This window comes from Halyomorpha halys, unplaced genomic scaffold, assembly GCF_000696795.3.
Source record: "Halyomorpha halys isolate HHAL.00 unplaced genomic scaffold, Hhal_1.1 Scaffold1176.1, whole genome shotgun sequence".
Lineage (NCBI taxonomy): Eukaryota > Metazoa > Arthropoda > Insecta > Hemiptera > Pentatomidae > Halyomorpha > Halyomorpha halys.
Genome location: NW_027111348.1, coordinates 125,187 through 147,325, shown reverse-complemented (window position 1 = coordinate 147,325; position 22,139 = coordinate 125,187). Strand labels below are relative to the sequence as shown.

At 32.9% G+C, this 22,139-nt stretch overlaps 3 protein-coding genes across 3 annotated transcripts in view; 2 read left to right on the top strand and 1 right to left on the bottom strand.

Annotated features, from left to right (window-relative positions):
- Positions 1-1,847: 1,847 nt before the first annotated feature.
- On the bottom strand, positions 1,848-7,436 carry LOC106688681 (ciliary microtubule associated protein 1A). The gene is made up of 5 exons (XM_014433257.2): positions 7,279-7,436; positions 6,981-7,196; positions 4,542-4,743; positions 3,000-3,131; positions 1,848-2,055 (listed from the first exon to the last, which is right to left on the bottom strand). The coding sequence occupies exons 1-5, from the start codon at positions 7,307-7,309 to the stop codon at positions 1,905-1,907; spliced, it is 732 nt and encodes a 243-aa protein (XP_014288743.1). The 5' UTR covers positions 7,310-7,436; the 3' UTR covers positions 1,848-1,904.
- A 4,560-nt stretch (positions 7,437-11,996) lies between these two features.
- Positions 11,997-16,943, top strand: LOC106688678 (cytochrome P450 6k1). Its single transcript, XM_014433254.3, has 4 exons — positions 11,997-13,234; positions 14,893-15,111; positions 16,344-16,595; positions 16,753-16,943. The coding sequence occupies exons 1-4, from the start codon at positions 12,334-12,336 to the stop codon at positions 16,941-16,943; spliced, it is 1,563 nt and encodes a 520-aa protein (XP_014288740.2). The 5' UTR covers positions 11,997-12,333.
- A 1,205-nt stretch (positions 16,944-18,148) lies between these two features.
- Positions 18,149-22,139, top strand: part of LOC136796244 (uncharacterized) — a 6,129-nt gene continuing 2,138 nt past the window's right edge. The window contains exons 1-3 of the mRNA XM_067049346.1: positions 18,149-19,033; positions 20,994-21,062; positions 21,139-21,228. Coding sequence (XP_066905447.1) covers positions 18,149-19,033; positions 20,994-21,062; positions 21,139-21,228 — 1,044 coding nt within the window. The remainder of the gene's footprint in view (positions 19,034-20,993; positions 21,063-21,138; positions 21,229-22,139) is intronic.

Below are 22,139 nucleotides of genomic sequence, written 5' to 3'. Positions count from 1 at the left end.
AGGGCTAATATTTCAGCAAATTTACTCTTCTTTAAATAATGATCTCTTAGGTTTTCTAGTGTTGTTGGTAGTTTTTAAGATATAGAGCTCCGAATGAAAAATTAGTGTTTTTTTAAGGTTTTAAAACAGCCGCCATTTTTTTATTCCCCCTTCCTATACTTGGCAAACTAATCAATTTTGACTAGTAAATATACATAGTTTTTATTAAAGTAATCAAAAATTGGAGTGTGATAACTGCCATTTTTTCTTCCCGGCTCTTTTACTATTCCTTACTGCCTTAATTACTATTTTTAATAAAGAAGACCTGACTTTTTTTTTTTACTTAATCTCATTACGTCAGCCTTAGCAGGTCGATATACTCACAGAGGCTAGTATAAAATAAAATTACTTTTTGTTTTTAGTCTTCGTCGGAAACCTAACGACTGCCCTACAGTATACTTTAATAATGTGGCTCTTACTACTGTAGAACAGATCCGTTATCTTGGACTACATCTTGGTAAAGGATTAACCTGAAATCCTCACAGAACACTGAAAAGACAGGAACCTGCACGACGATTTCGACTATTACAGCACTTACTACACAAACAGTCTAAACTTCCAATTCATTACAAAAGATTTATTAACATGACTATAATTAGGCCTATCTGGACATACGAAGTTGAGCTTTGGGGCTCCACTAAACCTTCGTATTCCTCTCGTATCCAATCATTGCAATACAAAATCCTTCATAAAATCCTCTGTGCTCCTTACTTTGTTACGAATAAAACCATCCATAAAGACCTAAATGTACCTTATGTAACCGATCTAGCCCGAACCCAAGGGGAGACAGGGGTAAGAGTAACATTATTAAATGAAACTGTAGGGCAGTCGGTAGGGTTACGACGAAAGGTGATTTGATGGGATTTGTTGGAATTTTTCTTAATCTTCCAATTACAACACCATTCTTCGAGGGCTGTGGTATGGATTGGAGAGTTTGGGATACAATTAATGGGTTATTATTAACTGCGAGCACACATGTGTCATCGGCATACGTCGTGAGGATAGTGTTAGGATTGGTTGGGATGTCAGATGTATAGACGCTTTTTATTTTTAAAAATTAATATTAACTAATAAAAAATAAGGATAAACACCCAAATAATACAGCGTTGGTATAAAATGTATTAAAAATTAAGCATAATTTTGATATAAAAAAAAAAACTGCACGTCGATTTCGACTTTTACATCACTTACTAGACAAACGGTCTAAACTACCAATTCATTACAAAAGATTGATCAACATGACTATAATTAGGCCTATCTGAACATACGAAGTTGAGCTTTGGGGCTCCACTAAACCTTCAAATTCCTCTCGTATCCAATCATTCCAATACAAAATCCTTCGTAAAATCCTCTATGCTCCTTACTTTGTCACAAATAAAACCATTTATAAAGACCTAAATGTTCCTTATGTAGACGATCTAGCTCGAGTAAATTAAATAAAATAAAAGTATAATCGTAAATTTCTAATTTAACCTTTCTTAGAATTAGTTACTGTGTAAAGGTCTAAATCATGTAATCTATGATTTAACTCAAGAGCTGATCTCTCACAGCAGATGGAACAAAATGCTTGCATCCATATTTTTTTCTTCATCAATTAATTTTTTTAGTAAACAAAATTAATTAGTCTATTTTATTCTACAAGAATCTAATATAATTAAAATCAAAAATATTAATTTCAAGAAAGTTAAATGGGATTAGGTTGATTATTTTTCTCCCCTATCTATGTCCAAATTTAGTGCTTACGATGTAATCCACATTCAACTGATTGTTCTGTAGAGAAATGATTTTCAATTTTAAGAAGAAACACGAGATTTTAATTGTTTATTTCATTTCAAGTGACAATAGAAATTAATTGAAACACTAAATTAAATCCCATAAAACGGCTGCTTGTCCTCTGGCATATAAGTTATCTCTTCGTACAAAGAATGCTTCATACCAAAAGTATATGATGGTGGTTCCACCTTCCAATTATAGGCGCCGGAGTATTTAGGACCCGGTGTCGTCTGAGAACGAATCCTGAAAAATAATTGAATATAACAAGAGTATATTCCTATCTTTCCAAAAGGGTAAATAGCCTAAATCTAACAAAATAAAGTGCACCTTCAACTTATGGCAAAGAGTTACTTCACTTTAGAATATGCTGGTTGGGTCATTATGGGTGGACTCCATGTAAAAAATTGAATTGAAAGAACATTGACTTAAAGTGAAAGAAAATAATCAATTGTATAGTTAACATGGTTATAAGTGGATAGCTAAGATAAAATAAGTACCTCACATACTTACAAATCAATCAATGATATTTCCAAAATTTTATTTTCATTATACTCAGCCCTTCCTTAGAATGGAGCACAGCTCCAGTAAAAGGACCAAAATCAATATTGTATATAATGTCAAAGTATTGTATATATGTTTATATTTTTGTATTTATTTATGAATGAAGGGGTTTTGACACAAAAAAAAAATATGGTTAGATTAGGTTAACATTTTTGAAATGAGACGATTGAAGATATTTTTTAATTATATGAAGTTTATAATCCACTTGGGTAAGATAGAAAATTTGGAGTAAACTTTCCCAAGTAGATGGTATGGCATGTTCTCTCCCAGTATTCTCCTACCTCCTATTCTTCCGCCTCTAGCCAGGGAACTACTTCCTGAAGTCTTTGCGCACATGATTAGGTTGAATTTAAAAAAAAAAAATGATTCCTCTAAATTCCAGAGAAAAAAAAAAATGCGCTATTTTCTCTCCCCTATTTTCACAGTGATTGCTGGAAATAATTTTTTTTTCAGGATAGCCAAGACTTGCCCCGGGCTGTTGTACCACGTGTCAAAAATCTTAAGTATCAGTTATAGAAAGAAAGGCAATGCGGTAATCAAATTATTTGTACTAGTAAGACTAATCAGTTTCAATAGATTAAAAGGAAGACCTTATTAAGGAAGACCTATGTTAAGGAAGACCTTACGTTGATTCTCTCCGTTTCGATAGGATCGCTGGAGATGGTGCTCTAGTTAAATATACTTCTGGTTCTGTGAGTCCATATTTTCCAGGACCCGGTGATGAGGATTTGCTGAATTTTAATGCATCTCTTCCTAGGCTAAGAAATAATTAAACATTAGTTAACGAAACTATTGAAACAAATACATTAACCCCTTACGTACAATTTTTTTTTATAACGGCCAAAAATTGTAAAAATTTAGAATATTGTCTTAGCAAAAAAATTTAAAAAATACAAAAATAATCAAAATTTCAATTTTAATTTTGGTTATCGATCATAATACCTAGAACCCTGTGTAAACATAGCCTAAAGCTATATATAGAGGACTATTACAGACAATAAATCATTGTTATTTATTTTATTATCTCATTGTTATATTCAATTCTCGATTGCATTCGAGTGTGCACGTATGGCTTGTTAAGCGTTAACTGTAGCGTACAAGTTAAGGCAGAGGTTCCCAACCTTTTTCGGTTTGCTCCCTAAATAATCGGATTTTTTTCCACCGGGCCCTTCATACATTGGATTTTTTTCGATTTTTTTTACTTTATTGAAAAATTGGAAAAGTTTCTTTTTTAAAAGCATTTACCCATTTAGTAGCGAAAAATTACAAACAGATTCTTACTTTTTTCCTTGGGATAATATAAAATATCTGATTTCAACTGTTTTGGTAATATCCATAATGAGACTGGACAACTACCATGTGGTTAGGTTAGTTGAAAAATAAATTAAACAGGAATTTTAAATTCACAAACAATATATTGAACGTCCATTGATGAATAACATTATTAATATTATTAATGGAATGGATAGGCTTGATGTTCACTACTGAACTTCTCAAATCTCGGAATAAAATTGGATATGGCGATCCTCATTTCTTCTTTTCAATTTTCAAGCGATATTTACTTTTTATTACCATGTCCACCGAAAACCCAGCTTCACACAAATAGGATGTTGCAAATGGAATTAATATTTGTAGAGCTTTGAGACTAAGAAGTGGATATTCCTCTTTTACTGATATCCAAAAATCAGAAAGTTCCATGCTACCAAATTTTAACTTTAATAATCGCCAGGCAAGTCAATAAGAGATTATTCTTCTAAAGAAGTAAATTCTGATGGAGCCTTGTTTCTAAATGGGTCTTGAATCCATGTAACTTTTTCATTATTATGTGCTTCTAAGTATTTTTCGAACTTTTTAATCAGCGCTGGTAGCTGATTATCAGAAATGGATTTTATATTGCAAGACAAGAGGTTACAAACTGGTGCAACAAGGGAAAACAATCACTGATACTCTTCATTATTATTTATTTTCCATAGCTGTTTTTTTTTAATAATCAAATATTTTGCAGCGTCCTTATGACACAGGCAGCACCGCGGCGCACCCTTTGCGATTAACTGAGTTAAGAGGTTATAGTTACCTAAAGGAATTATTAAATTTTTTATCTCAATCTACTTTAGGTTATATATTTTATGTACATTGATTACTAATGTAAGAAAAAGGACCTAAATTACATAGTATAGGCAGGCACATTAGGTAGATCAGGTGGGAGCCCTCCAGTGACTTGGGGTAGCATGTACTTCGGGGCAGGGCTGGACTTCTTGTACCAAGAGTGGTAAGGGTTCCCAAGTTCCCATGCGGGTGGTCTCACATGACGGGTGTCTGGACATAGGTGAGTCCCATAACTTTGAGGGCTTGGAGTAATGTTTCCCCAACCTATGAAAATAATAAGAATATTGTGAGGTAAAGGTTATCCGATTTTGGTTCATTAAGGTAAATGTCCTTATAAACCTATTACACAACAAATAATCTTGCTATTACTTTCAATTATTTATCTATGGAATATATAAAAGAAAGTTATTAAGATCGTTCGATGTCGTTCAAACAAAAATACAGGTTTTGTTGTCCCCTGATGCGAAATAACCTAGTTTCGCAAAATCGTGTGTGTGTTTGTGAACCGTCTTCCTCAAACGTGAAACGTCGTACGAAGCTGAAATTACATATTTAAGGTGGGTATAATTGAGATGTGAAAGCAACTTTTTCGTTAAAATCGACTTACGAAGTCCCACTTCATTCAATCGATTTTTCAAATTATTTCGATTTCCTTCAAAACGGCTAAAACGATTTTGATTAAACACTGTGAATCAATGAGCGATTCGGTAATATTTAATATCAGGTAGGTTTTATTTTCATTGAAATTGACAAATATGGTTTAAATGCCTCTTTTTTTAAAATCTTCATGTAAAGTAGTTTTGTTTTGTAGTTTAATTTTGTTTATATGAAAGAAATAAACAGTTCTCATTCTTAGCAATAATATACTGTGTATAAATACAAAATATCAAAAAAAATTATGAATTACTAAAGGGATAGATCTGATTCTAATGGGAGCTGCAAATCTCGCAAAATAGCACATGCGCATGTGTGTCTCTACATCCTAGATCAAAAAATAAATTGTAATTACATATTTAGGGTGAATATGTGCCTGGGTTCGTACAGTTGACTGGTCCAACTCCATAAAATCACTCATAGTATGTTCAATATCAATTTATGGACCCGACGGTGGGTAGCCCAAAAGGGACTACTCTAAGGAAGTACTTTCCTACCTAGAATCAACGTGGTTCCTCCCCAACTACTGGATCTCGCAGTTCCTCTCGGGCATGGGGGTTCCCGAGTTTAGCTCGCCGCACGTGGCATAAACATCGATCCCCTATCCCCAAGTTGTCGGGTTCCGGAGACCACCGAGGACGTCGTACTCGCCTGTACGGCCTATGAGGCACTGAGAGCCAAGATGATGAGGGAGACAGGACTCAGAGACCTTGAACAGATGGAGAAAGAAAACTATAAAGCCTTCGTGTACGGGTGGAAGGATGCTGTGGGCTCTACTCACTCCTCCCTGAGTAGGAGAGAAGAAGCTACACCAGCAAGGTCTCTTTAGAAGAGCTATGTGTGCACAGCTATGTAAATGTTAACTGTATTGATTGCAGCAACGAGTTGTACTTGTACCCACTGCTACGACTACCTGTATTGCCTATCAGGTAGGGTAAGATAATAAATAACTAATAAAAAATATCAACTTAACATTGAATAAAATCTAAAATCCTTCGTAAAATCCTCAATGCTCCTTACTTTGTCACAAATAAAATCATACATAAAGACCTTAATGTTCCCTATGTAACCGATCTAGCCCGAACCAGGTATCACTCCTTCCATTATAAACTCTCTAACCACTCAAACCCCCTAGTTTCTAATCTTGCATCCTCTTCTATTCCTGACAATCCTCCGAGGTGCCTGAAAAGAAGATGGCCGCGAGACCAGCTAATGTAAAATGTCATTAGAGTGCTACCAATGGGTAGTTTCTCTACACGCCTGTAACACTCCAATTTAACTTAGATCAGATTTACTAAATGTATTATAATGTACAGTTGTAAATAGCAATAAATAAATATTTTAAAAAAAAAAATTGAATAAGTGGTTAAGATCACAAAGTAAATTTTAGTTAACTGTTATATTTTATATTTCTATCATACTTTTACAAAACGAATATGCTAAAATAGTAGTACTAGAAATGTTATTATTTCTGTTAAAATTGGAATTTGTCTATATGTCAACTAAAATGCTCATTTGGAAAATTATATGAAATAATGCCGCAGTTAATGATATAAATTATCTGTTGTGAAATGATCTAGGATTAATTTAAATTAAAATAGGTTTGTAAGTAAGTGTTGGTTGATACCTCTGGATTGTGTTTTATTCATATTCATCCGCTTCATGGACTTTGACCCAAAGGAAATCGAGAAAAGAGAAGGTCGATGAAGGAGCAGGTCGGTAGCTCATGAACTTCTTAATTATTATTTCTTATTTACTTTGCTAATCACGACTTTATGTGTCCCTTGTTACTACATACCTTTAAATCCAACAACTAAATGTCTTTTACTTCAGTAATGATCACTTACTTCCTTCAGAATGTTTTGTGCCGAAGTAAAACGCAGGAGAGAAGAGCTTGCCTTTCCGGTTATACCCTGACGTATCATACTTGTTAGGCCCAGGGCTAGAAGTTTTGTAACTTTTACTGGCTGGAATTCCGATAAGGCAGCCGGGCGGAGACCTGATTGTGGGGTCTGTACATTTGGGCCCTATTGTTGTTGATAGCATGTATTTCGGTCCCGGGGCTTGAAAGAAAAAAGTATTATTTGATAATTTTAAGACCAATCCAATTTGTGTTTACTAAAATTTTTGAGTATTTAATCTTACAGTTGTGTTTATATCCTTTTTTTGCCGCCATATTAGAAAATAAAAAAAAATATCTATATGTCAAAACTAGAAGTCACTTAAAACCAACTATAAACATACTTAAGTACAACTATGAAATTCTATGGAAACAGCTAGCAACTGAACCTTAAATCATCAATAATCCCAAAATATAGGTAACATATGGTTATCTATATATGGTTAGTATCTATATTTAGTTAAGTAGCTACACTCACGATCGCTTTAAGTTCTTATATTATGATTGAAGGCATCAACAGTCTTCAGTAAATAAGATACATGGTAAACATAAGTCTACTTTATCGAATATTCCTCGTAAATTTGTAACTTTTCTATTAATTACATCTATGCTGACCATTTTTCCAATGCATTTTAGAATTTACTGAATGTGTTGAGGTGGCTCCAATTGACTATATGAGGTATTGTATACCAGAACGCCACGACAGTGCGTGTTTGTGAAAGTTAGGTAGCTGGCTAGGAAATTAATTGACAGGATCAGTCTTACGGGAACTAGCCGTAAATCCTCGAAGGATGCATATTTCAGGGACTTTCGGAAACCAGCCTATTGTTTTTGATGGAGATGACAAGTCCTACAAGAACTAGTTGTAGGTCCTTGCAGGAAGAAAACTTCACTCTGTAGGGAACTAGTCTGCAGTCGTAAAGATGCTTATTATATTGGAATGTCCGAAAGTTTGTAAATCACACACGCTTTTTGGCGAAACAAGAAAACACATTTTATTACAATTAACATTAGTACAAAACCGTAAACAGAACATAACCATACAAGGAATCTTCCATTCTACAACTCATAATAACATTGGCAGGATAAAAGATACAGATACAACAATGCTAGTATGTCCTTCAGGAACTAGCTGTAGGACCGTACGGAAGGAAGAAAAGGCATTGCTCGCCAAAACGTTTTACGCCTTTAAACTAGATTAAACAAATAAAGGAAGAAATAGTTTAGGAAGGAGGAGAGATCCATAGAAGGCAGAGTGAGATTAAATCTAAAAATAGCACTAGCATGTACTGATCCACTATCTATATTGTTACTCGCTGTCTCCTCAGGAGGAGAATTTCCTGTGAAAGAAATTCACACTTAAGTTTATCAAGTTATGCTAAGACATTTCTCTGGGCTATTAAACACCATCGAGAGTTATTTATTCTAATAATACAATTATAAATATTACAATACAAGAAATTGTTATTGATTTGTACAATTATAGTTATTGCAAGAAATAATACAAATATCAATGTACGATGTCCATGTGATTGTAGTTCACCTTTTAGCCGGTAGATTGCGTCATGTCGGCTCTAACAGTCAAGCAGTAGCTCGAGTGGTGACCAACAGATGGTAGCATGGTTGCTAAAAATGTTTGACGAAAAATCTTCATAGATAACTATTTCCTGATCACCTCGGAATCGATTGAATCTCTGCAGATTCCTACAAAATCGGTTACAACTTATTGTAAATTCTCTCTAAACCCAGTCTCCCAAAACCTATTTCTTTTCCTTAACAGAAAAAACACGCCTATTCACACTATTCAGTAGTTGAAGAAATGCAAATTCACCCCACCATTTTAAATGGGCCATCTCTCCCTTCTTGGTCTTCCATCTTGATGATTAGTTATGTTGGTCACTATACATAAAGCAACTAAAAGTAAAAAATAGGATGAAATTGGTGAAAATATGGTGAGCCTCCAACAGGAAAAAGCTAATGGGAATTTATCAGGCGATGATTCTGTAACAGGAATACGTCTGTTAATTAATATTCTCATATAAAAACATCTTCTTATTTCCATGTAATAATATCCAATTGCAATGGTAGCCTAAGCCTCTCATAAAGGTTAGAGTTTTAAACAGTTTTTCACCCTATAAGTCAAATAAAAAAATTAATAAATAATATAAAAATACTGTTTTTATTCATTCAAAGTATATTGATAATCTACAATATGAGTTAAAACCACATCAAATTGACGATATCTTTCTGTAGGAAAGCTTTCAAAAAAAACAAAACAAGCTGGCTCGAATGATAAACATTTATTTTGCCAAGATAATAATTGAAAACATAGAATCAAATAAAAATAAAACCTTCAGAAATAAAATAAAGAACAAAATTAAAATAAAATTGTCCATCAATAAAACTTCAATACGGATGATATCTGCTAAACTACGCACAGGCAACTTGGCGAATGATATTAAGCCGAAGATTTTTGTATTGTCGCTGAGCAAAATAAGCCTTTCTGGCCGTTATTCCACCATATAACACATTACAACACAAGTATAAATCTCTTACTTTAAAAACAAAACAAACTTCTAACAAAATACAAAGTAAAATGTAATTAAATTTATTTGCTGACTATTTACAGATTGATATAATGAACAATATGTATAAATACCGTGACCAAAGAAAGTATTTGCACACCACTTTTTCTTTTTTTTTTTTAATTATGAATTTATGCAATAAAAAATCCTAATTTTTATATTACTTATATTTTTATAAATATACTTTTAAAAAAAGTATATTTATAACATAATTACTACAAATAAAATTCAAATGCAAAGCTTCGTTCATAAAAAAACAAAACATCAACCTTCAAAAAATACAGAAAAAAGTATTTGCACTCTTTGCGTTTTATTATTTTTTTTTTTTAAATTTAATATTTTGTATGAAGTCCGTTGGCATCTAATACCGCTTGTAAACGTTTGTATGAAGTCCGTTGCTATCTATTACCGCTTGTAAACGTTTGTATGAAGTCCGTTGCAATCTATTACCGCTTGTAAGCGTTTGCATGAAGTCCGTTGCCATCTATTACCGCTTGTAAACGTTTCGACATTGAGTGGACCAGGTTTTTAATTAAATCCGTGATAATTTGTTCCGTTTCTTGCTGTAAAAGATCCTTGAGGTGGTCATTTGGTGTTTCGAAATTGTTATCTAAAATATGCCACAAATATTCAATTATGTTTAAGTCAGGGGACTGTGGTGGGATATGAAGTTGTTGGCGAATGTTAAATATTAACCACTCTTTAGTTTTGTTTGCTGTAGGTTTCGGATCATTATCATGCTGAAAAATATACCGATCCTGAATGACTGCATTGGCAAGTTATGGCGCAAAATCTAAACACAACCATCTGCATTTAAAATCCCTCAATAGACAAGAGATTTCTACACTATTATAAGCCACGCATCCTCAAACTATTACACCCCCACCTCCGTGTTTTACAGTAACTGAGAATACCAGAAGAGCACATTACAGAAGATCTGCAGAGGAACAACACTAGAAAGACATAACATGACGCACATTCACAACGAACTTACAGCTAGAAACTGTACAACAGCATATCACACGGAGGCACATAAAGTTTTTCAACAGTTTCCCTGCTTCCTTTAATCCTATCTTCCGATCAGTCACCCCATCCTCCCTTCCTGCGAAGTGGCAGGGCAGAAAAGGCTCCAAAAATCTTATAAACACCCTTTAACTCCTTTCTTCCCTTGCATTTTCTATTATCTTTCGTCTATGACTATTAACTGTTTTATTTTTTTCTCTTCTGTTTAATCAATACGAGGAGGCGCCTCACCTCCAAATATTTCTAGTAGATTTCACATAGAACAGACATAGCAAAGCATCGGATAAGTATTTCACCGTATACCTTCATGTACCATTGGTAGAAAAAGTCTGAATTATGCAACTTATTAATTTAATGTTCTTTTTCTATTTTTAGAGGGATAAAAAAAAAAAAAAAACAGTAATTGAGGCGTTTTGCTTCTGAATTCTTCACTTTTCCTTCGCCATATCGGCTTTCTGCCGTCAGATCCAAACAAATAAAATTTACTCTCATTAGAGAATAATACATTTTCCCAAAACTGATGGGCTTGTTGATGTAATCCCTAGCAAATAAGAGCCTTTTTTGTGATGGGTTTCTCTGATATAAGGTTTATTTCTCAGGTAAATTCCTTCAAAATGCTGTAAATTCGAATTTAAAACATTTCTAATTGCTGTAGTGCTCACACAAACCCCAGAAATCGATTCGACCATATTAGCTAAGACACCTGCACTAACTCCTGGATTTACTTTCTTCGAACGTCCGAATTTTTGCACCGATTATTTGCAGTTGTGCCTCTTTCTTCAAATCTCTTAATTACGTACCTCATGGTAGAAAAATTAATACCGAACAAATCGGTAGCGGCACTTAGTTCATTTGTTTTTGACATTAGGATAGGTTAAATTAAAACGAACTAAATAGATCGAAATATTTTATAATACTGTTATGTTTAAATAAATTTTTAATATGATCAATATTATTAATTGAATTTATACTGTTTTTAACAAATTTTAATTGTACTTTTTACTAAGGAACCTTAAACGAATTTATAATTAATTAAATTCATTATATAAAGAAAAACCAAGGTGTGCAAATACTTTCTTCGGTCACTGTTTAATCACTTATTTTCGTTTTAAAGCAGTAATTTGTATTTCATTTTTAAAAAATTTGTTTACTGCGTTTGCAATAGTAATACTGAATAAATATTTAATTTGTTTTAATTTATAATTTAAAATATGTTTTATAGGTTGTATTCCTTAAAGTACTTGGTTTGAAATTTAATTATTCCAAAGCCTTCAGCTTACACAATTATTTGCAACATGACTAACCTTCTACAAAAAGCGTTATCTTAATGTTGCCAGTTTGCATGGTTTTTTTTAATGTGCAGAACTTAAGGTACATTATCACAAGTTGCAACATATTGGTAACTTCCCATTGTGTCGCTATTTTCGGATTTTGAGTCACTGTTTTTATCTTAAACACTTTTTTAATCATCCGAAGTTGGGGCTAAAATAATAAGACAACGCACTGGAATACTCTATCAGGTAATTTATAGCGTTAATAGTCGTCAACGAGGCAGTTTAAGATAGTAGCAATAAATAATGTTTATCATTTGTCGGCATTGCCTAAAGACTATGAAGCAACCAAAAACCAGTCAGTTTAGGTTTGGAAATTCTGACATGTTTTCCTCACGATATCATACTTCCTAGGTGTAAAATGTTTGATCCAATTCCTTTTTGGATAAGTTGTATATTTATTTTTAGTGTTCCGTTAGTACCTATTATCTTCTATCTGATAGTACAAAACTACAAACGAACATCGTTTTGGGAGCAAAGAGGCATCATTCATCTACCAGCGACGCCTTTGTTTAGTAAAGACATTTTGGATTCATTTCTCATCCGATATTCCTTGCTTTCTGAAGTTTATAACCATGGTACGGGTAATGTGTGCTGCGGGTTTTTTCAGTTCCGAAAACCCGCCCTATTGATCAGAAGCCCCAATGTCATAAACTTGATTCTGAATCAAGAATTTAAGAATTTCCAGAACAAGAGGCATGGGGATTATACCGATGGAAATAAAGACCCGCTGTCCCAACACCTACTAGCGCTCAACGGGTTCAAATGGAAATGCCTTCGGGCCAAGCTCACGCCGACTTTTACATCTGAGAAATTGAAAAGTATGTTTTCGCTGTTGGAAACATGCGTTGAGAATTTTCTCGACCGCATTGATGAATCCAAAGGGGATCCGATAGATATTATGGAGATATGCGGGAAGTTGTCGATCGACGCAATCGCATCCTGCGCCTTCGGATTGGAGCTGCAGTGCCTGAAGAATCGCAACCACGACTTCATCAGGATGGGTAGGGCGGCCTTCAGGCCAGGGAACTGGCGCATGTTCAAAGCTCATTTCAGAACGCTTTACCCTCAGTTCTTCAAAAAGTTCAATATAAGTGCTTACGGCAACGACGTTAACGACTTCTTCTGCTCACTGGTTTCAGAAACTATAAGGAGAAGGAAGCTGAGCGGCGAGAAGCGTGTCGATTTTATTTATTTACTAATGAAAATGCTCGAAGAAGATGAAGCCACTATAACCGAATCTGACAGGACCTCTACAATAAGTAAGTTTTTTTACAATTTAAAAAAAAAATATCAAAATTCGTCTTACCTTATCATATTATCTTTTTTTTTTCCGAACCCTCTAAAACAGAAATAAAAAGTGAATTAGTAAGTGCATTAATGTGAAAAAGAAAAGTAATTAGTGTTGTGTCTTACCTTTTACTACCTTTGGTATTTTAAGGTTACCTATTATGTTTAATGTTATATATGAGCTATCCATTCTAAAAACGTCTTTCCAGAGATGTCCCTCGACATATCTTTTGTAGTGTACTGTTTTGGTATTGTTGTAGTGATTTCAGAGCTGTTGGGTAGAGAAAATGTAGTAGTGGTGCACCGTGTAGGAGTGATGGTCGTAGTATTACTTTGTAGATGAGTAATTTGAGTCTGAGTGACAGCCCTGGTGAGTAGATGAGGTGTTTAAGTTGGTACGATGTTGACTTGACGATTTGTATTCTGTTTGTATGTGTGCAGCGAAAGATAGATGTGTTTCTAGTTTAATGCCTAGGTAAGTGAGATGTTTCTTGGTTTGTATTATCTGTTCGTTGAGTTTAGGCGCTCTGTTGAGAGTTTTCTTGAATGAGAATGTGATGGCGTCTGTTTTTTGTGGGTTGATATGAATGTTTATGTCTCGTAGGTTGTTAGCGATGTGTTGGGCAGCTGCGGCGGTCTGGTCCATGGCCTTGTCTGCATTGATGCTCGCCGAGTATATGCCTATGTCATCAGCATATGCAGATATTTGAGCAAATTTAGTCCCGACTATGTCATATTATCGTGTTAGATAGTTGAATAAATTAGAGGTCAGTGTCCTAAGGCGTCACCTTAGCAACTTCAAACTGCAGCGAAGTCGGTTTGATCCCGGTGGCTTTTGTTTCGTTGAGGCCCCACGGATTGTATACTCGATCTTCCTATCTTCCTAGCTGGATAGAAGGTTTTAGGTAACCTCTAGTATAACTTCCTACTCCCCCCCCTCTCATGTCAGAAATATCCTGGAAGGGAGTAAATAAACCGTTACATAAATTAGTGATTTTTCCTTAATTTTAAATTATTAGTATTTGGATGAATTCATGTAATTAAATGTGATTACGTTGATACTCATGTAAACAACATAAGGCTATTATTGTGAGTTTAAAAAAAAGAGTGTAGAGAAAAAATAAAGATAATTCATAATTACTTTTTTTTCACATTTGATGTCCAGATTAAAATTATCTTCAAGGTATCCGTTACTGAGTGTTTTATAAATTTTAGATGTCAAAGAAAATTAATTTTCTTGAAAATTTGCAATTATTACAACCTACTTATATATTTTTTTTTTATTTTATAATTTTCGTTATAACCTTACAGCCTGTTTTTCATTGACAGTAGTTATGAGTAAAATTTAAAAAATAAGTGTGTTGCAGAAAATTCCCTAAAACATAAATAAATACTTAATTATTACTTTCTGCTGTAATAGTCGAAATCTACCTGCAGTTTCTAATTAATAATAAATGGAAAGAAGGGAACATACTAAAGTACTAGGAGGTATAAACTAGGCAATAAACATTAATTATAATTAAGGATGAAATAATTGTAAACTGAATAGCTTAAATACTATTACAAAAGAACTTGATAGAATAAGAACTCAACATTTATAATTATTAAATCATTTTATTTAACTGTATAGAATTCACAGACGACCTGATAGCAGCCCAGGCGTTTTCATTCTTCATTGGCGGCTACGAGACAACTTCCATAACGATGTCTTCCATATTCTACGAGTTGGCCCGTCACGATGGAATAAGACAAACAGTCCAAAATGAGATAGACTCAGTGCTATCTCCTCAATGTGAAATATCCTATAACGATCTCAAGTCATTGCAATATTTAGATATGGTAATAAAAGGTAAGATGGATAGCAAAGTGATAAAAGCAAAATACTACCATTAATTGCAGTAAAAGAAGAATTATTTTTCATCTTAAAAAAATGAATTATGATTTTCTTGGGGTACAATCTTCATACAATACGTCTTATTTTATTTTTTATATAATAGTTTTTATTGCATAAATATAAAATGTACAATAATTACTATATTAGTTCGGGATACACCTTATACAATTTTTCTTGCTAATAATTACATTTTTTAATAATACATTACATAAAATACATTTATAAAACTATGTTTTAAATTTGGTAAAAACAAACTGAAAGAAAATAAAACTTAAAACAGTATTGAAATAAAATAAAATACATATCATTGAATAAATAGGTTAATGTGATTATTAATCCACTGACATTGCCTATACTATCACGCCAGACCCAGTGCGACATTACTGTCATGACTATAACTATCATGTAGTTACATCATGAAAGAACCTAACATTTTGCCTTAAAAACCTGTACGATAGTTCGATAGTGTACTGTCAAAGCGTATAGATGTGATAGTTAACACAACAGTTGCTTCACTGACATTATTTGTACTATCAACTATCACGTCAGAGCTAGTGCTTCAGTACAATCATGACTGTAACAATCATACATTTACAATTATAATTTTTTTGGTCGGGAGAATCGGCAGGACTGCTCATTAGTAACCGTAACAGAATAGTTGACATCTCCAGTTATATATCACTGCCTTTTCTAAATAAATAATTATTTCAGTCTCATACATGTGTAAAATAAATAATTTCTAACAAAAATGTAATTCTTACAATTATGATTTTTTTTTTTTTTTTTGCATATTTACCGGAACAAGCTACAATCTAATGAAAATCACGTATTAAAAGCTAGCAACTGATAAGGCCTACATTACAAATTACAATTAAACTATGGATTCATATTCAATAAAATTTCTGCAATTCATCCTATATATTTTTTAAATTCCTATTATATATTTTAGGATAATCATATATTGTATTTATAATTACAACTAAACAACAACATTTTTATAAGATATTATGGTTTAATAAATGCTTTGCAGTGTCAAAGACAACATAAAGCAACATTCGTTCCCATAATCGGAACAAAATACTTTTAATTTTTTTTTTTTAATTTCTTTTCAACTTTTATCTCATTTTCTTTTAATATATTGTTACTACTATCTATAATATTGAATGTTTCATTTCCTATTGCTACAGAAGTTTTAAGACTTCATCCGCCTGCATTTTACATCCAGCGTATATGCTCTGAAGACTTCCAGATACCTGGAACGGATGTAACTATCGAAAAGGACATGGAAGTGTACATTCCGATTTTAGAAATTCATAAAGACGAATCAAACTTTCATAGGCCTTTGGAATTCATCCCGGAAAGATTCAGCACAGAAAATAAAAGCAAAATACCTAAAGGTTCTTATTTGCCGTTTGGAGATGGGCCAAGGAAATGTATTGGTAATTATGTGGTATTTTTTAAAATATATAATAGAAGTGCCAATAACAAAGTTTCTTTCAAATTATCGTACATCAATAAACGGAATATACGCGAACATATTCGATTTATACATTTCTCAATTTATGTACATTATCTTTCCTTTTTTTAATTTTTCAGGAATGCGTTTTTCATTGATGGAATTGAAGTTAGTTATAGTAAGAACCATGTTGGAGTATGATTTTCATCTCGAAAAGACTACACCTGAAGAAATTAACCTTGAAGAATATTCAAGAATATACAAAATAAAAAATAAGATATTTCTCAGGTTCATCAAACGAGTAAAAAATAAGAAAATATATATGCTGTGATTACTGTAAATAAATTGTTTTTAACATTCTGTAGTGTTTTTTACTTTTATTTTTTTATTAAATGTTACTTTTAAAAAAAACTGTACATTAATATTAATATACAAATATCATAAAAACTACCACCCAAACCAAAATAAACGTTATATAGTATTTTAAAGTATTAAACTAGCTTTAATTTGTACGTGAAATAAAGAAACTAAGAGATAGTTTTTCATAAATCAAACATTTTTTCCGAACAACAAGAAATCAATATTTCTTGAATTATTTTGGCAAATATCATGAAAACTACTACTCCTACAAAGGTAAACGTTATAGACTATTTTATAGGATATTAAACCATGTTTAATATGAGCGCCAAGAGACATCCATTCGTCTAATGGTTCTTGAGATATAGTTTTTCATAAACGAAACGTTTTGTCCGAACAACTAGAAATCAACATCTTGTGAATTTATTTTGGAAAATATCATGAAAGCTACTACTACTACGAAGATAAACGCCAGGAACTACTATATAGCACATATAACTAGCTTTGATTTAAGTTTTAATAGACATCTACACGTCTAATGGTTCCTGAGATATAGATTTCCTAAAATAAATCCATCAACTATTGATTTTTAAGTACATTTTTATGATTTCTTGTTTTTTTAAGATGTATATCTTGAGAACTGTTGATCGTTAATTGCTCTTTACAATCAGACGTCTGCTGTAAATTAAAAAATAAATGAATAAATTCCCGTATATTACGGCAAATTACCTTATCGATAATAAGTGCAGTGTTATTATCGCGGCGCGCTAGTGTAGTGTAGGACCTATTTACTCAGCGCCCTCTATTTTTTTCTAATGGGCGCGAAATTCAAAATGGTTTAAAATTAAGACCAAATGGACCAACCGCAGAAGACCGGCGGGCCGCAGGTTGAGTATACCTGTCCTAGTAGCATAGGATAATTATTTTAATGTCTCTTTAACATGAGAAAAATATTTACAAAATGTATCATTTTCATTAATACCATTCATCTTGGTCTGCTGAAAAATTACTAGTAGTTTTTTATTTAAACTTCAATAAGTAACTAAGATAAGCAGTAATGATCAGGACCACTTGATATATGACTGTATTTAGATTTTATCTCATGGCAGAATAAAATCGATACCTTCCAGCAGTAATGATTGCCTTTAGCTTTCGGCCTGATGTAGTACACTTTGCGCCATGATGGAAAAGAAATCCATATCCGCCGCAATGAAACCCCTCCTAAGGCTTTCCAGGATATTCGGCCTCCATCTGATTTTACGGAAGGAATTGGCGACGTCTTTACTCTTCGCCTATAGCTTATCGATATTCTCATTGCTCGGTTACGCAGCATTCGGAGTGATCTTGTGGCTACAGAATGTAGATTACCACTTGTACGATTCCCTGATGCATATCTCCATCGAGAAAGCACAAAAAGGCTTCCTTTATTTCAACTATATGACGATTTTCGGTGCGACGATATATTACAACAAACCATTCAACAAGATTATAACGGATTTCGAAAAAGTCGACAAATGTTTGGTTCAGATCGGTATGCCCATAACTTACAAAATGGATTCGATAATTGTTACTTGCATTGCCAAATTTCTAAGCCTGGCCATTCTGGTTGTCTTGGATTACTTTTTATCATCGGATACTCATTGGCTCTTTACGGTTTGTGATTTGGTAGCCACACACGGACCCCTCATGCCAATTTTTATTTACGAACTACATTTTTTTGCAATAATGACATATATTTCACAACATTTTCGTTTTATCAAAGTAAAACTTGAAGAAACTATCGTAAACATTGCATTTGAAAATCAGTTAACAAAAATTTACGAATTGATACGGATATACGACGACCTTCGGACTATGAGTACAGAACTGAATAAAGTTGTATCGATTCCTATTTTAATAACCGTCGCTTCCATATTCTGTCTGGGAATTGTAAACGTACACCTCATAGGGATTGCGGGCTCTTATCAACGTGATCTGCTTTTAACTTTTCTCATTGGTTATCTTCTTTTGAGAATGTACGAACTTTGGACAATTCTCCAACCATTTGTGATTACAACAAAAGAGGTAAAATCCTTAAGCCGATATATTAACTTTACCGTTGTTACTTAAAGGCTAAGGGTGCCTTTACACTTTGCCAAGAGAGAGAAATGTTTTATTCATCCATGCTGCCCAAATACATCGGGTTGCTACATTACATAGCACACTAATCAATCCGTGATCGGACATACATAAATTACATATTTTTACATGATATAATAAAATAGAAAGAAAAACATTTATTTTTCCTCCCACAGTTTTCTTTTACAATCAATTTCAGTCTACGCACTAAATACAAATATTTCAATTTATTCCTTTTTTCTTTCCCCTTCTTGTCCATTCCATTTCACAATTTTTAATTCATTTGATCGACAAATTCACTCTCCCAAATTCCTCCTTTCAGATCTTCCCCAGTGACCCGCTAAACAAATTCACTACTAGACAGCGATGTTAGATCAAACCAGAGAAATACTAGTCACAGCGGTAGATCAGTTTACAGTAAAACAGACAAATACTGACATTTTACCAAAACAAAACTAATACATAGATTTAAAGGAAAATATAATAAAAAGTTGGTTAAAAGACATACTTGATTGGATACATAAGTAAAAAATAAATAAAATAATAATAAGTAAATAATAATAAAATAATTCAAGCAAGTACAAGCGTGTGAATGAATTATTGGGATTGGCTAGGTAGTTTTTATTCAACCTAAACTCCTCACTCCCTCTCCCTCAAGCAACAAGGTACCCCTCGTCTTTAGTGCAAAAAATATCTGGTCACATTAGTTATAGCATTAATAATGGCTACTGGTTTCCATGCTTTACATTTCTCTTTGTGTTTTTAGTATCTAGATAAAATATCACAAATTTATTATTGACAGTGAAATACATAAAGTATTTTTTAATTTAATTTAATTTAAAAGAAAGGGAAAGAAAAAAGGAATAAATTGAAATATTTGAATTTAGTGTTTAGACTGGAATTGATTGTAAAAGGAAACTGTGGGGGAAAAAAAACTGTTTTCTTTCTTTTTTATTATACCATGTAAATATATGTAATTTATGTCCGATCACGGATTGAGTAATATGCAATGTAATGTAGCAACCCAATGTATTTGAGCAGCATGGATGAATAAAGCATTTCTCTCCTCCTTCTCTTCTCAGTATTACAGATGAAACTTTACTTGGTGAAAGATAAATAATAAATCAAATTTTAAAGCATCTAGATTGGACTAGTTTAAGCAAAGATATGGTGTTATTATTTGTACCCATATTTTAAAAGAATTTCTGAAGTATATTGCTAAGGTTCCTATGGAAACTCCTTCACTTTTATTAGTTATAAATAATCTCTAAAACTATACTTCTCCCAATACCTTACGAATACTCATTTGAAAAGTTAATTAAATTGTCTACAATGTATAAAATAAATAATAATAAAGAGAAAAATAAAATGTAAAATCTGTATCACTACAAGCCATGAAGGGTCAGGGGTTCAGTAATTTGTGAGCAAGTAATTTTTCTTGAACAATGGTTATACAAGGAGGTGATTTGTTCAAGATCAAGCTCAGCCACCAGATTTTTCTCAAATTAAGGGTACCCACTTTATAGAGGCTGGGTGGGCCCCTGGATGGCTTCTCAATCCACAGAATAAACTCAGGGCTACATTAACAAAACAAACTATTATCTTCAACAACAGACTCAAATCTCAACCCCAGGAGTTAATAGCAAAGTGTCTCATTCACTGAGCTACCCCACTCATGAAATAAAAATAAATGAAAAATCATTGGGTCAATTAAACTAACAAAGTTTACATACAGGAAATACTGGAATGGAAAGCCATGTAGTTGAACACACAAGATATTTTTTGCTTAAATAATGAAAGTTATCCCACTAAAATTATTACCATTGACAGTTTATGATCATAAGAACTAGTATTTGAAATCTTTAATTCAACATAAGTAGTAATAAACCTTTTTTTTTTTATACAGGTGAATTTATTCAATGCAGTACTTTTTCGATTTATGATTCTTGATAGAACAGGAGTTTTCACAAAAGATGTAAGAAACTGAATAAAAAAATTATAATGGTTTTAATAAAACAATTTTTAAGACTTTTTATTTTTTTCAACCACAGGAAAAATTGTACCTCCATTTAGTTATGAAGAAAGGTATTTGTTTCACAGCTTGGGAGTTTTTTAATTTGGATTACACTTTGATCCAGTCGGTAAGTATATTTATTGTATAAGTACATATAACATTTTTTATTACTTTATTTAAGCATTTACTTACTTACATCCAATTCAACAATTGTGAAGTTAATATCAGTAATTGGCAAATAAATTTTAATGCAACAAAAATTATATATAAAAATCTTAATGATATAATAGTTTCTTAAAAAAATTATAATAGTATAGAAAGAGTATATTACTATATGTACTTTAAATAATAAGAAAGGAAAATTGACACACCCTGGTAGCGTTCTTAGATTTCCAACAAGCATTTGATAAGGTCTGGCATCGAGGTCTCCTATATAAACTAAAGAAAGCAGGCACTCCATAATACCTATACCATATTCTGAGCTCATTCCTCAATGGTAGAACATTTTCATTCAGAATTAATAACAAAAATTCAACCCTTAGACAAATCAATGCCGGTACTCCACAAGGTTCAGTCCTTTCTCCCATTTTGTTCAACTTTTACCTTCACGACATCGTCCAGTCCACACACACCTCCATAGCTATGTTTGCTGACAATACAGCTGTGTTCTCTCAACATTATGACATAATAATAGCTAGAAACACTTTGCAAAGTCACCTTAATGATTTAGAACAATATTTCACTAAATGGATGATTAGCTTGAACATTGAAAAATGCAACTCAAAAGTTTTTACTCTTCGACGCCCATCAAATCCACCGGATCTAATCCTCAAAAGTAAAAATGTAAAATGGAATCCTGCCACCGAAACAGTAAGATACCTGGGAATTCACCTAGATTGCCGCCTTACCTGGAATCACCATATCAACATCAAGCTTATGCAAGGATAGCAATGCTATATCCTATCCTAAACAGAAATTCCAAACTAAAACCAGAAACAACTGTTCTTATATTTAAAACAATCCTCAGGCCACTGCTGA

What these genes read in the sequence shown, in the direction of transcription:
- LOC106688681 (XM_014433257.2), bottom strand. Translation starts at nt 7,309, where the DNA reads ATGGCGGCAAAAAAAGGATATAAACACAACT. An exon ending in AAAAGGATATAAACACAACT is followed by an intron (nt 7,197 to 7,278) that starts GTAAGATTAAAT and finishes TTTTCTTTCAAG; the next exon opens with CCCCGGGACCGAAATACATG. An exon ending in AATGTGCCTGCCTATACTAT is followed by an intron (nt 3,132 to 4,541) that starts GTAATTTAGGTC and finishes ATTATTTCTTAG; the next exon opens with CCTAGGAAGAGATGCATTAA.
- LOC106688678 (XM_014433254.3), top strand. Translation starts at nt 12,334, where the DNA reads ATGTTTGATCCAATTCCTTTTTGGATAAGTTGTATATTTATTTTTAGT. An exon ending in TGACAGGACCTCTACAATAA is followed by an intron (nt 13,235 to 14,892) that starts GTAAGTTTTTTT and finishes TTAACTGTATAG; the next exon opens with AATTCACAGACGACCTGATA. An exon ending in TTTAGATATGGTAATAAAAG is followed by an intron (nt 15,112 to 16,343) that starts GTAAGATGGATA and finishes CTATTGCTACAG; the next exon opens with AAGTTTTAAGACTTCATCCG.